Genomic DNA, 12,853 nt, shown 5'->3' on the forward strand with positions numbered 1-12,853 from the left:
TCCTCAGGTACACACACATACACACACCTTTTTCATTTTTTTTTTAACCACGATTCCATTTGACCCGTCTTCACGTTTCCTGACCCCCTTGACACAAAATACACCCTTTTCGACCTCTACGGTGATCAGCCAATTTCACAACGCCGTAACAGAGCTGCTCTAACGCCCTCGTTGTGATCACAGAGATGGGCGGCATTCTTTATCGAGACAACCGTCACTTTCACTGATTGATGGATAGAAGGCTCGGCTGATTTCACGTTGGGGAGAAGGAAACGATTTGCCGTAATGCAATACGCAAAGCCACATCAACCGCCCACAATAATCGCTCTACAAAGGGCTCGCTCTCCCAAGTGCATTTTATATATATATATATATATATATATATATATATATATATATTATATATATATATATATATATATATATTATATTATATATATATATATATATATATGTATATATATATATATATATAATATATATTATATATATACATATATATATATATAATTATTTAATATATATTATTATTATATTTATATTATATATATATATTTTATATATATATTATATTATTAATATATATAAATATGCGTACCTGTAAACCCTTCTCTAGTCATCTCTCATTTAAAACATATACTAATCAAACTATAATTCTCTCTCTCTCTCTCTCTCTCTCTCTCTCCTCTCTCTCTCTCTCTCTCTCGTCTCTCTCTCCTCTCTCTTCTCTCTCGTTTGCCTCCGGCTTAGGAACAGTTCCTTGGAAATCTTTAAATGCTCACTGAGCATAAGTAACACACACATATTTAAGACACAGAGGCTGAAACAGGTTACATGAATAATTTAGAACAGGGGAGACTGACTAATTTACGTAGCATTAAGGAAGTGACGATGAAGTGAGCAACAGACTTAACTTTAGAAGGGAGAAGTGCAGTAGTTATTAACAAAACTACATTTAGGCCAGAAAATGCAGACAACTCTACACGGGAGGTTGAAAAAAGCAGCTGACGGAACTCCCAGACAGAGGGTTGAATCCTTTAATGTAAGCACCTTTAGAGCAGGGAAAGATGGAGTACATCGGCCGGCCAAGCCGAAATGCAAAGTACATTTTAGAGTGCCCGGCCTGTTAATATTTAACAACATTCATATAAGATGTGGCAACGACAGCATCGGCCGAATACAAATGCTGATTTAATCACCGTTGGATGCTGCTCGGTCCCCCCCGGCCGGAGATATTATTCTGACCATACAAAGGGACCGACATTCATCACGGTAATGCTGAATGTTTCATTACATTTCTAACAAATGCTGAATGTTCATCACTCGGAAGGCGAACGGCCGGGAGTTGCCATGACATCCCTCGGATGGTGTTGAACTCAGTGCGGGTCCCTCCGGAATTCATGAACACATCTGAAAGTGCAAGCAGAGAGGAGTACTACCTACGCTCCGAGTGTGGAGGTTTGCCTTCTGCATGCATTCATGAACTCTCGCCAGCCTCCTGTTGGAATCTTAATTGCCTCCGACGCAGGATTCGCGTCTCACGGCGAAGGGGAAATCGTAACAAATACCGTTTATATTTAGCAGTTGTCAAGAGAAAGGCCCAAACTCATGGAGACATTTCAGTGGCGGGGTCTTGTGTACTTGGAGGAGGCCCGTATGGGGCAAAGAGAGAGAGAGTGAAGGGGGAGGGAGAGAGGAAGAAGAGAAGAGAGATAGAGAGAGAGAGGGAGAGCGAGGAGAGTGGGGGGGGGGGGGCACTGGTCGTTTATTGAAAAAAGGTAAGGACAGAGGTACGAAGGTTACCCATGCGTTCTAATGAGTAGTTAATGTTTCCGGGGAGGGAATGAGGTGTGTGTGGGGTTGGGTGTAGCAGGTTGGGGGGTTGTGGAATGACATGAACACATGCTAAGCATTGATGGAGGATTTTGAGGAGAGAAATACAATGGAATCGAATGAAAACTTGTCGTAAATGACGAGGAATATGAGAGGATAAATAAAATGGGATGTCAAAACATAAAAAGTCAGTTGTGTTGAGATATTTACGCACACGCGAATAACACTTTGTTCCAGAAAAAGTAAACTTGAAGAATGATAGCAATAAAAATAACAGCAACCGAATAAAAGCTGATCGACGAAGGGAAGGGATGAAGTGGACTCTGGAGACCCCTGTTTAGTCGAACCTTTCCGATAAAAAGGACAGTTAGGGGGTCGAGTGGGGTGGAATCGTGTTGAAGGTGGGCGAAAAGAAAAGGGGGTAGGGGTTAGCGGAGAGGGTGGAGGAGGGGGTGGGGGTGGGGGTGGGGGGGGGAGAAGAAGGATGTATAAGTGTGCGAAGACAGTGCCGAGATTAGGATGCTGCCTGCGAATCCCTCGGGTTACGCTCGCTTCCCCACAAGGAATTTTCATCTTAATAAGATGTGGCAGTGAATAGAGAAAAAGATGGTGGCTGGGTGAAGGGGGAGGGGGGAGGGATATTCGTCCCTTACCTCTTTCCCCATTCCCCCTCCCCCGCCATATAAATATAAATAACGTGTACCTAGGAGAGAGAGAAAGAGAAAGAGAGAGACCTGTGCGCTTGAGAACATTTCATACCTGTAGTGGCTTCCATTATCTGTCCTCCATTTGCTGAAAGAGACGACCATTGAATACAAGGGAAGATGTCTTCGCTCCTTTGCGTTTCATTCCTATTCTTATACGAATACAGTAAATGCATTTTCCCTTAAATCAAAGTCTGTTAAAAACAAATATATAATCAGAAATAATTCGTAAGCCTTTACGTTACATTATTTAAATTTATATAAAACAAATTTAATCTTGTTTTATTCCTACGTTCTCAGAACTGATTACAAAAAATTCAGTTTCCTTCTTATTCAATAATGATGACTATTAAGGGTTTATCAAGTATTTTTGAGAAAGTAATACATAAATATTTTTGCGTACTGAATATGAAAAAAACCACGTCTGAGTGATAAGGACTTGATAGTTTCGCGTCTAATCAATTTCTATGCAGTAATTTTCTCTTTACTAAATTTAAAATACTCTAAAATTTGTTGACCAACTTAGTGGCACCTTACTATAAACAATTATCTACATTTGTCGACTCTCTCCCCCCATCCTGTAACCTACAACTGCTGTCCACAGCAGTCAACTAGCCGCCACGTAAATCATACACCATCTAGGCACACAGAGGACAAATAGGTTTGAGGGAAGGTGCCCAAAAACATTACTTCGCTTCCGGGAACGAATCCAGAACTTCCCTGCTACTGAGAGAGAGAGAGAGAGAGAGAGAGAGAGGTGACTCAACATTTCCACCAAAATGACTTCGTTCATCAGGTCGTAATTGTAATAATAAGGAGACGAAGAGAGACAGCGAAAGAAAAAAAGAGAGAAAGAGAAGGGGAAGGACCAATGCAAGTCCGAACGAAGTTTCGACGCCAACCGGAAGTACTTCATTTCTATTCGATTACTGTCATCTCGTTCACTTCATACACATGCAAAGACTATTTACTTATAGAAGGTCAGGGTTATTTTGCCCTCAGATCCCGAGGTCGCTACAAAAGCCGCAATGGGCTGCGCATGCGTTTACTTAAACGGAATACAATTTAGGAAGTTGATAGCCAATATATGTATACAAGCATCTGTATATATTATACATGCACACACACAAACACACACACACATATATATATATACATACATATATATATTATATATATATATATATATATATATATATATATACTATATATATATATACTGCAAATAGATTGTGCTATGGCTAAAAACAGGAATTTCTTTAAGATAAAAATTTGAATGATCCACTTAACATAGAATTAAATTCCAATAAAAACAACCTCTTAGATGGATAAAATGATAATATACAAAGAAATTGGGCATTAATGCATACCGGTGTAAAGCTTTACAGTGAATGCGTGACGAATAACGAATAAACGACGAAAATACATTGAAAAAAATAACAAATGGGAAAAGCTATCATTCTTCTTATGATTACAATTCCAACTTTTGATAAACGGTAGAATATCACGGAATTATTTGCAATGACATTTTTAGGAAGTTCAATGGAATTTATTGTAAATGCATAAGCTTAAACAAACATAGATACTATATACCTTGCACTTATATATGTTAACAATTGCACGATATAATTTTTTTCGCATATTAACGCGCGCAGTTTCACAAGACATTACATACACACACACACACACACACACACACATACACACACACACACACACACACTATATATATATTATATATATATATATATATATATAAATAGAGAGAGAGAGAGAGAGAGAGATGAGAGAGAGAGAGAGAGCAGTAATTATGGAGCGAACTACTGTATAAACTGAGCATAAACTGTATCCATAAACACACGCAGAGACGATGGAATTTAAGACATATTTTATAAACCATGCGTACTTAGACATTTGGCTTTCGTGAACATGTACACACCACGTTCAGGTGCACACTCAGAGTGCGTTCATATGTTAAACGGCAACAAAGTCCCATGAAAGGATAAGTCATAGTCACGGCCATCTGTCACTGTATCAACATGAACGTGTTATTAACTCAGTCGCTTCTCTTTCAGAAAGAAGCATCAGCTTTTCACATCCTCTCTCTCTCTCTCTCTCTCTCTCTCTCTCTCTCTCTCTCTCTCCTGATTTCTTGCTTTTTTTTGGTATTGTATAAATATTTCTTTTTCTTTTTTCCTATAGGAACCTGAATGATTTATCCGTTGCGCTCTGCATGCACACACAGCATATATATATTACATATATATATATATATATATATAATATATATATATATTATATATAGATATATAATATATATATGAGACTTGCATATTATCCCCTGATGCTACGGGTCCGTACCTGATCCCTGTCGGTTCCTTCGTAAGCTGACACTCATGAGTCTTATGTTTTGCCTCGTGTAATCCAAAAGCCAAATAGAAGTGATCTCTTCTGTAAACAAACTTTTAACTGTGACATTTAGCGCTCCATCATCTAGATCGGTTTTACTCGGTAATGGACATTTTTCTTGCCGGCACCTTCAATGGCGGCATATGAATCACTTGCTTTTCGACTTCCAAAAGTCCGATTTTATGTCAGCCACCCAACGCGAATTTTCAATGAGGGTCGTGGCCACTGCTGCCTCCCCGCCTTGCGTGATCGCCTTTGATGTAAGAGGATTCGCCCAGCCCGATGATTTCATTTTCGTAATAAAAAATGGATTTTTTTTTTTTTTTTTTTTTTTTTTTTTGTCAGTCGCTGTTTCGTTGACGCGACGCTTTGATTTCGTTCGCTGCCGGTTTGATCAAGTTTGATAAAGTGATGATCCAGTAGGGGGTAGTGCCGTCAGTGCACCTCATTCGGTGCAATGTAGGCCTTACTTGACGTTCTTTTCAGCGTTCCTAAGCTGCAACTACTTTCATTGTACCTCCGTTCATAATCTCTTTCTTCCATCTTAGTATCCACCCTCTCTTAACAATTGTTTCATAGTGCAACTGTGAGGTTTTTCTCCTGTTCCATCTTTCAAACCTTTTCATTGTCAATTTCCTTTTCAGCGCTGAATGGCCTTAGTTGCCCCAGTCTTGGCATAATGCCAAAAATCTATATAAATAAAAACTCAAAATCAAAGATAAAGTGATGATGGAAGCAACTTAGCAGTTTACCTGAGGAAATGTCGGAAAAGTTGAAAGTTTGGGGATGGCGATGAATGGAGAGGTGTCGAGGAGGCCTTTGATGCAAAAAGTAAGAGGTGGTTGCTGGTGCGGCGAAAAGGTGGAAAAGTTTCACTCTTGTAATACCACGGACAAATATTTCTAAAATAAAATGTAGACCCATTAGTCTCTATACGGCGCATCGTTAGCAATCGTGATCTGAAATCGGTGGAAAGTCATATAAAGGCGCAGTAGCAGACGGAACAGTACAAGCACTGATAACCTTCGTAATAGTGTAAGACGCACAGCGTCTGAAAATTAGATTAAATTAATAAACAACCAATATGATCTTGGTGATCCTTGAGTATGAAGGGGAAAGGGTCGACACCCTGCGGATGGGGATTTCCGTGGGTGTTAGTAGTGAGAAGTTTCTTGAGCAGGAGGTTAAATCTTATCTGTGGGGACACTCACTGTTAATGCAAAGGAATTATGCGTGCAGCAAAAAAAAAAATAATAATAATAACTCTGGCATTCATTTCAAGTTTTCGAATTCATAATACAGCAGTCAACGTCCCAGTAATTCGTTTGGTCCTTTTTCATCTGAATTCACGTTTTTGGATACATCTGATGTGTCAGTTTTTGCCCACGTTGTCCTCATTCACATTTTCGATGTCCCAATATGTTTTCGATAATCACATTCAAGTTTTTTAAATTTAATGCTTCCGAATTTGATGGGCCTGTTCATGCCTTTGATGTCCAAAAGCACGTTTGCATTACATCTTTTGTTGTATTTCAGTTATCAATCCACGGTTGCATCAGTATTTATTTTTTATTCAATTGTCAATTCACGTTTCCATCACGTTTTCTGAGTTCTAGCTCCTTTTTTTTTTTTTTACTTTTTTCTCTTTCAGTGGGGATCCTGATTCCCGTTTTCGATGTTCAACACCGCGTTTTCTGTCAGTGGAGCCAAATCATTTCATTCTCGGCGATAAAACACGAAATTCGCGTTATCAGGAGTACGATCTCGTCATCTGGCATTCACATCCTGACAAGCTTCTTTTCAGCTCGTACGTGACCCAAAATACGAACACTTGATGATTATTCTAGCCTTCATTACGGCATTCCTCTTCATCCGTCTTCGGTGATAAGATACTCAACAGCAATTATTTTATTTAGTCTGCTTTACCTTCCCTCGTGTTTGCGAATTTTGAAATGACGAAATATCTGATGATGTGGTTTAGTTCTAACACTTTCATGGAACGTTTTCGATCTATTTTTAATACAGAGGTCAGTGAACCCCAAAGAAGAAGGTCAAAAAAAAAAAAAAAATAAATAAAGTGGGGCTTAACCTCGAGAAGTTCTTCTGTTTCAACAGTCGACGTCAGCTTCGTTCATGACAAATCACAATTTGCCGAGTCTTGTAAGGACAGGCGTTTCATGCGACGATGCCATTTTAAATGAACAGATTTCTTTATGGGCGTGTTTAAAGAGATAATTTACATATAAACGACCGCAAATACGCGTAACACAAACATACATATATATATTAGCTTGTTGACATATTTTGCCCAACTAAGTACTTATAGACATGCATAGGAACAGACGTAAAAAGGTATTTTGAATGCAAAATAATCTCTTCATGTTCGCGTAAAAAAAAATTTATATTTGCAAACATAGACGTCACTGTATATGCAATACATATACATACATACATACATACATACATACATACATACTATATACACGCCCGATATTCTCATCCCTACAAGTTTTCAAGAACTAAGACTCCATGAAAAACAATTTGCTCTTTTTTAAATTCTCGGCACCGTCGTAGTGCGTGCATCTGATGCCACTCGAGATAAATACGTAATGAACTGGGCTGAGGATGTTCTTATTTTCTCGTTTTTTTCATTTTTTTTATGTTTTTTTTCATTATCTTTATGTGACTGATCGTTAAATCATCATTGTCCTAATCCCTTAAGTAAACACGTTCGGCATGAACGAAAGAGAAAGGGAGAAGAGAAGAAAAGAAAAAAGTCGAGGAAAGTCGTCGCTGAAAAGAAATTCCGATTGCTTGTTAACAGAACCTTCTTATCATCAGCATCTTGATCCTTCGCTTCCGTGAATGAGAGAATCCTTCGTAGGATATCATTCCCCCACCCCTTTCGAGGGTTAACACGCCCGTGACGGGACATATTTTCTCTTAATAGTCTATTTTTATGAATGTGAAGGAAACAGCACCACCAATGTCGTCTGGAGATTAACAACCCCCTCTTCAGCTCTCTCTCTCTCTCTCTCTCTCTCTCTCTCTCTCTCTCACACACACACACACACACACACACAAACACACAAGTGGAGGGTTTTTGAGGTATTTGTAAATTAAAATCTCCTTGGAAGAAATAAATACACAAAACTCTCTCTCTCTCTCTCTCTCTAGGAGAAATGTTTTCGGGCGAGGAATTTATAAATTAAATCTCCCTGGAAGAAATAAATATACAAAATTCTCTCTCTCTCTCATCCTCTCATCTCTCTCTCCTCTCTCTCTCTCTTCTCTCTCGTCTCTCTAAGTTCTCTCTCCTCTCTTTTCTCTCTCTCTCTCGGCAAAGTCGGTAACACGAGATTATAAATGTCTCCCGTTACTTCGTCGTCCCGATGAAGGACAGACATGAATTATCCGAAGAGGGACGAGGCACAGTGACAACTCAGACAATAAGAACGAATATTAGCATCGCCTGAGACGTGGCCGGAGGCTACGGAGAGGATAGATTGTGAAGATGATATGATAATGATGATGATGATGATGATGATGATTGAATTTCTCGTCTCCTCAGTGAATCGAAGATGTACTGGTGTAGAACAGATGACATGGAAGTCCAAGAGGTACTTTTTTATTATTATTATTTAACAATACGTATCATTGCACAGTGGGTACATGATGACAATGTAAAGTGACCAACAAGACTTGGTCCTGACCAATTTTCAAGGGAGCACACAATGTTGTTTGCAATCACGCCAGTAAGATTTTTACATGGTCACGGAACTGACGTCGTGCTCTGGTAATCTCATATCCGTAAGCGCACTGAAATTATTATGGAATATGACACAACAAAACTGTCCAACTCTTTTGTCTTTAATAAAAATGAAAAAGTAGAGTACCACCTTTTATTATCGATCTAATTTGACGCTGCCGCATCCTTCCTTTCAAAAAGGCTGAAAGCCAAATCGGACTTTCCTAGCTGGAAAGAAAAAACTGAATTTCCCCTTAAAAAAAAATTATTCAAAAGTTCAATGAAACCCACTCTCAAATTCCCTTACCCTAAGAGGAGAATCTATAGAAACAAAAACTAGAACTTCCCTCCGGAAGAAATGAGTTAACTGCAAATAAAATCCACCTTCCTTCATAAAAAAAAAAAGTTCAACAAATCCCCAAACCAAATTCCTTTCCACAAGCAACTTTACTGAAACCAAAACCGAACTTCCTTGGCACGAAGAAGAGAGAGAGAGAGAGAGAGAGAGAGAGAGAGAGAGAGAGAGAGAGAGAGTTTACGAAAAACCAAACCAAGCAGAATCCTTTTGAGTCACAACTGGACGTGACTGGCCATTCCAGCGATCCTTAATCTAAATGCAGTACATGAGACACTGTTGACACCACTGAAGATGAGTCATGCTCTGTTAGGCTCGATTCGATTGATGTTGAAGACAGAATTTATTTCTTTAGGAGGCGCTGATGTTCCGCGTCTGGTTTTGCTTCAATGTCCTTGGATGAGGTTTGCTCGCCTTTAATTCATCTATCTATCTATCTATAAATATAAATGTGTATATTATATATATGCGTATGTGTGTCGGGCCGGGGGGCGGGGGTGTTACGTCAAAAGTATTTAAAAACACACTGAATCGGATTATGTTATATATATATAAAAACATATTCAATTTCACTTAGAGTAATGAAAGATGGGCTTAAACCAGTTTGTTTAATTCAACTCAAATGATTCGCCCTTTGACTCCATGCACTTAAGTCAATATAAAGCTAAACTATTCAACTTACTTATGTTTTTTGAAAGATTCTATACCACCCAAAAAGGTGTGGAATGAGAGCAGGGCTATGAATAAGACTTATAAACGAAAAAAAAACGACTTCTTACATTTGGTCTGAAAGCATCGTAAATGTTTTCAACTGAGAGGCCTCACGTCAGCACAAGCTTTTCTTCGTAAACCAAATCAGTGTCTCGATGCAACTGACTTGTTCGAACTCCTCCCGAAACATTGCAAATATAATTTTATTTACATGGATTTCAGTTTACAGTGATTTTAGTTAAACGACTATATTTGACTCGAAAGGTCTATGTTTAAGACACAGGTTGCATCGACAGACACACGGCTAAAACTTATATCTCTTACATATCACGTTCATTTTGAAAATACATGAACGACCTAGAATGGAGAACGAACATTTGTCCTTTACTGGATAGCTGCATGATGTGCGATAAGATACCGACGTGCGTTTATGGCATGTTTTACTGTAGTGTGGACGCACCTAATGATTCGGTCCACTATGCTTAGCGTTTATTCACTTTGTATTCGTGTCTGTATAACTTCACATGATCGCCTTGCAGTACAACGCCCCCGTTTCCCTTTCCAGAGAAACTCACCGAGACGAGCATCAAGTCCGAGGACGAACTGGACGATGCAGCCGACATCGACGCCGAGGACATCGACATCGAACTCGTTTCGGACAAAGACGACTGTGACCTCGACAGCAGCAAGGACCCACTCGACCGACCGGGGTCGAAATCTCCGGAGTCGACCTCGTCCGAGTCCCACTCGGCCAGCAAGGAGTCGGAGAAGCCCGCTAAACTCGAAATGAAAACGAAGGGAAACTGTCCCGAACTCGAGACCATCGACTGCCACCTGGAGACCAAAGAGCTGTGGGAGAAGTTCTTCGAACTCGGGACGGAGATGATCATCACCAAGACTGGAAGGTAAGAGAATTGACCCAATTCGATGCTAAAAGGACGTTCTTTCTTTTCCGATTTTGTGATCTTGCGGATATTTAAATGATCTTAATACTCTGGTATTGATAAGATTGTAATGCACTTGGAATTATCCTTCTAAATACTCTTAAACTAGATAGGCGGAAGATACCCATATAAGCCGTTATAGATAATATGAACTCCTTTTCGGGTATTAGATTGGGATTTTAAGAGACAACTTGCCATTTCCCCCTGTTATGAACAAGACAGACTTTTCAGTGACAGGTTCAGAGAAATAAAACCTCAATGCTTGAATTTATCACTTAGGTAATTCATTGCCTGAACAGGAAAAGAAAAAATGATTGAAAATATAAGCAGGAACACTTCTCCACATCAGTCGAAGAGTCAGAGTTGTCTGCATGTTAGGTTTAGAATGTTTTTATTCATAATAAAATCCATAACGTTGGTTTGCAGGAATAGGAATTTATAGAATTTATCTAAGCATTGTTTTAACATCGGTAACTGTTGGTGCAGTAATGGTGCGTTCAAACAGAAAGGTAAGTTATTGTTTCTTCACTAAGGTCATGCTTTGAGGATAACTAATGTATCAGTGTATAACTTCCTACTATGGTTAGCAGACACGCCCTCAAGAAGATGTATGTGTGTGGTATTTATGAGCAGAAAGTCCATGGGTGTGTTGTGACTGAACACCAGTTTATTCATATCTAGAATTCCTTAAAATATATTTTATCCTATCTTAATAACGTCGGGTAACCCGTTTACGATATCATGCCATTACAAGGCCTCCATGCACCATTATTTGGTCTCTACTAGCAAATCCTTTCTTTAACGAACTTAGGTCTTTATCAACATCCATCCACTCCTACCTTCACAAGAGACCAAGATCCTTAGTGAAACTTCAAGTCTCTTTTTACATTTCTTGCCGTCTTCCTTTGCCACTAAACGTCCGCCCTTCGGCGACCCCCACCCCCAACCTCCCCCTCTCCTCTACGCCGCCTCCACCAGCAGCGGACCCCCCGCCGTGACATCACGCTCGCTTGTTAAGCCTTTCTTCTCAATTTTATGGGTTTCTAATTTGATTTCCACGCTCAGGGACAATGCTCCGGGGGATGGCACCAAAGACAACACGTCATCGATGTCATCTGTTCTTTCCGGAGGGAGGGAGATGGGGCTGTGTGGGAAGGAAAAGAGAATGGAAGGGAAAACGGGAGAGAGAGAGAGAGAGAGAGAGAGAGAGAGAGAGAGAGATGTTATACGGATAAGAAGAAAGAGGTCCATGGGGACGATTATTTGCGCTAAGTCAAATTGCGTGGACATACTGATGGCGAACCTCTTCATGCTAATACAATGGTAAATTAATAGGTTTTAAATCAAGACACTGATCAAGGATGTACCTTCATTATGAACTGGTTATCTGTAGTCATTTAAATAACAGAACTGCTTATATGACATTTGGCAATTTGTGTTCGCATCGATTTTTTGTGTGAAGTTTACACCGAGGCTGGGGATCTGAAACTCCAGTGCACTTATCACAGATGTATAATCAATCAGCCCTGACATCGGATATGCGACATACTTTGACCACCTAACCAGCTCTCTCTCTCTCTCTCTCTCTCTCTCTCTCTCTCTCCTTTGTACTTAATTATGTAGCCCTGCGCTTGGAGTAAAGTTAAAAATTAAGTACATCTTTGTTTAACCAGACCACTGAGCTGATTAACAGCTCTCCTAGGGCTGGCCCGAAGGATTAGATATTTTCACGTGGCTAGGAACCAATTGGTCACCTAGCAACGGGACTTACAGTTTATTGTGGGATCCGAACCACATTAGATGCACTTGGAGTAAATTCCCTTAATTACATAGAGCAGTGAAGAAAGTATATAACCTGCTGTGCCCCAAGATAAGACTCTTCTAACTTCCTGGAAGGTCAGTTCTGTATGATTTCTCATACAGTGTGTGTGTGTGTGTGTGTGTGTGCGTGCTCGCTCGCACGATCGTTTGCGTGTGCAGAACAAGCAGCAGTCTGGCCTCCCTCAGCCCCTGTTATCGTTCCGGAACGCGCGGCCATTGTCATGGTCCTCCCCTCGGGGACTGTTAGACAGTGCGTCTGTCGCTCACTTGCCCGACCTCGTGGGGCTGGATAAACGCCCGCTTCCGCGCACCTTTATCCTTATAAACT

General features: G+C 40.0%; 1 protein-coding gene across 1 annotated transcript in view; it reads left to right on the forward strand.

The window, feature by feature from the left end:
* Positions 1 to 12,853, forward strand: part of LOC135225725 (T-box transcription factor TBX20-like) — a 152,306-nt gene that overhangs the window by 23,684 nt on the left and 115,769 nt on the right. Inside the window, exon 2 of the mRNA XM_064265103.1 lies at positions 10,326 to 10,665. Within this exon, the coding sequence (XP_064121173.1) occupies positions 10,326 to 10,665 (340 nt within the window). The remainder of the gene's footprint in view (positions 1 to 10,325; positions 10,666 to 12,853) is intronic.

The sequence above is a fragment of the Macrobrachium nipponense genome, chromosome 13 (genome assembly GCF_015104395.2).
Source record: "Macrobrachium nipponense isolate FS-2020 chromosome 13, ASM1510439v2, whole genome shotgun sequence".
Classification (NCBI taxonomy): domain Eukaryota; kingdom Metazoa; phylum Arthropoda; class Malacostraca; order Decapoda; family Palaemonidae; genus Macrobrachium; species Macrobrachium nipponense.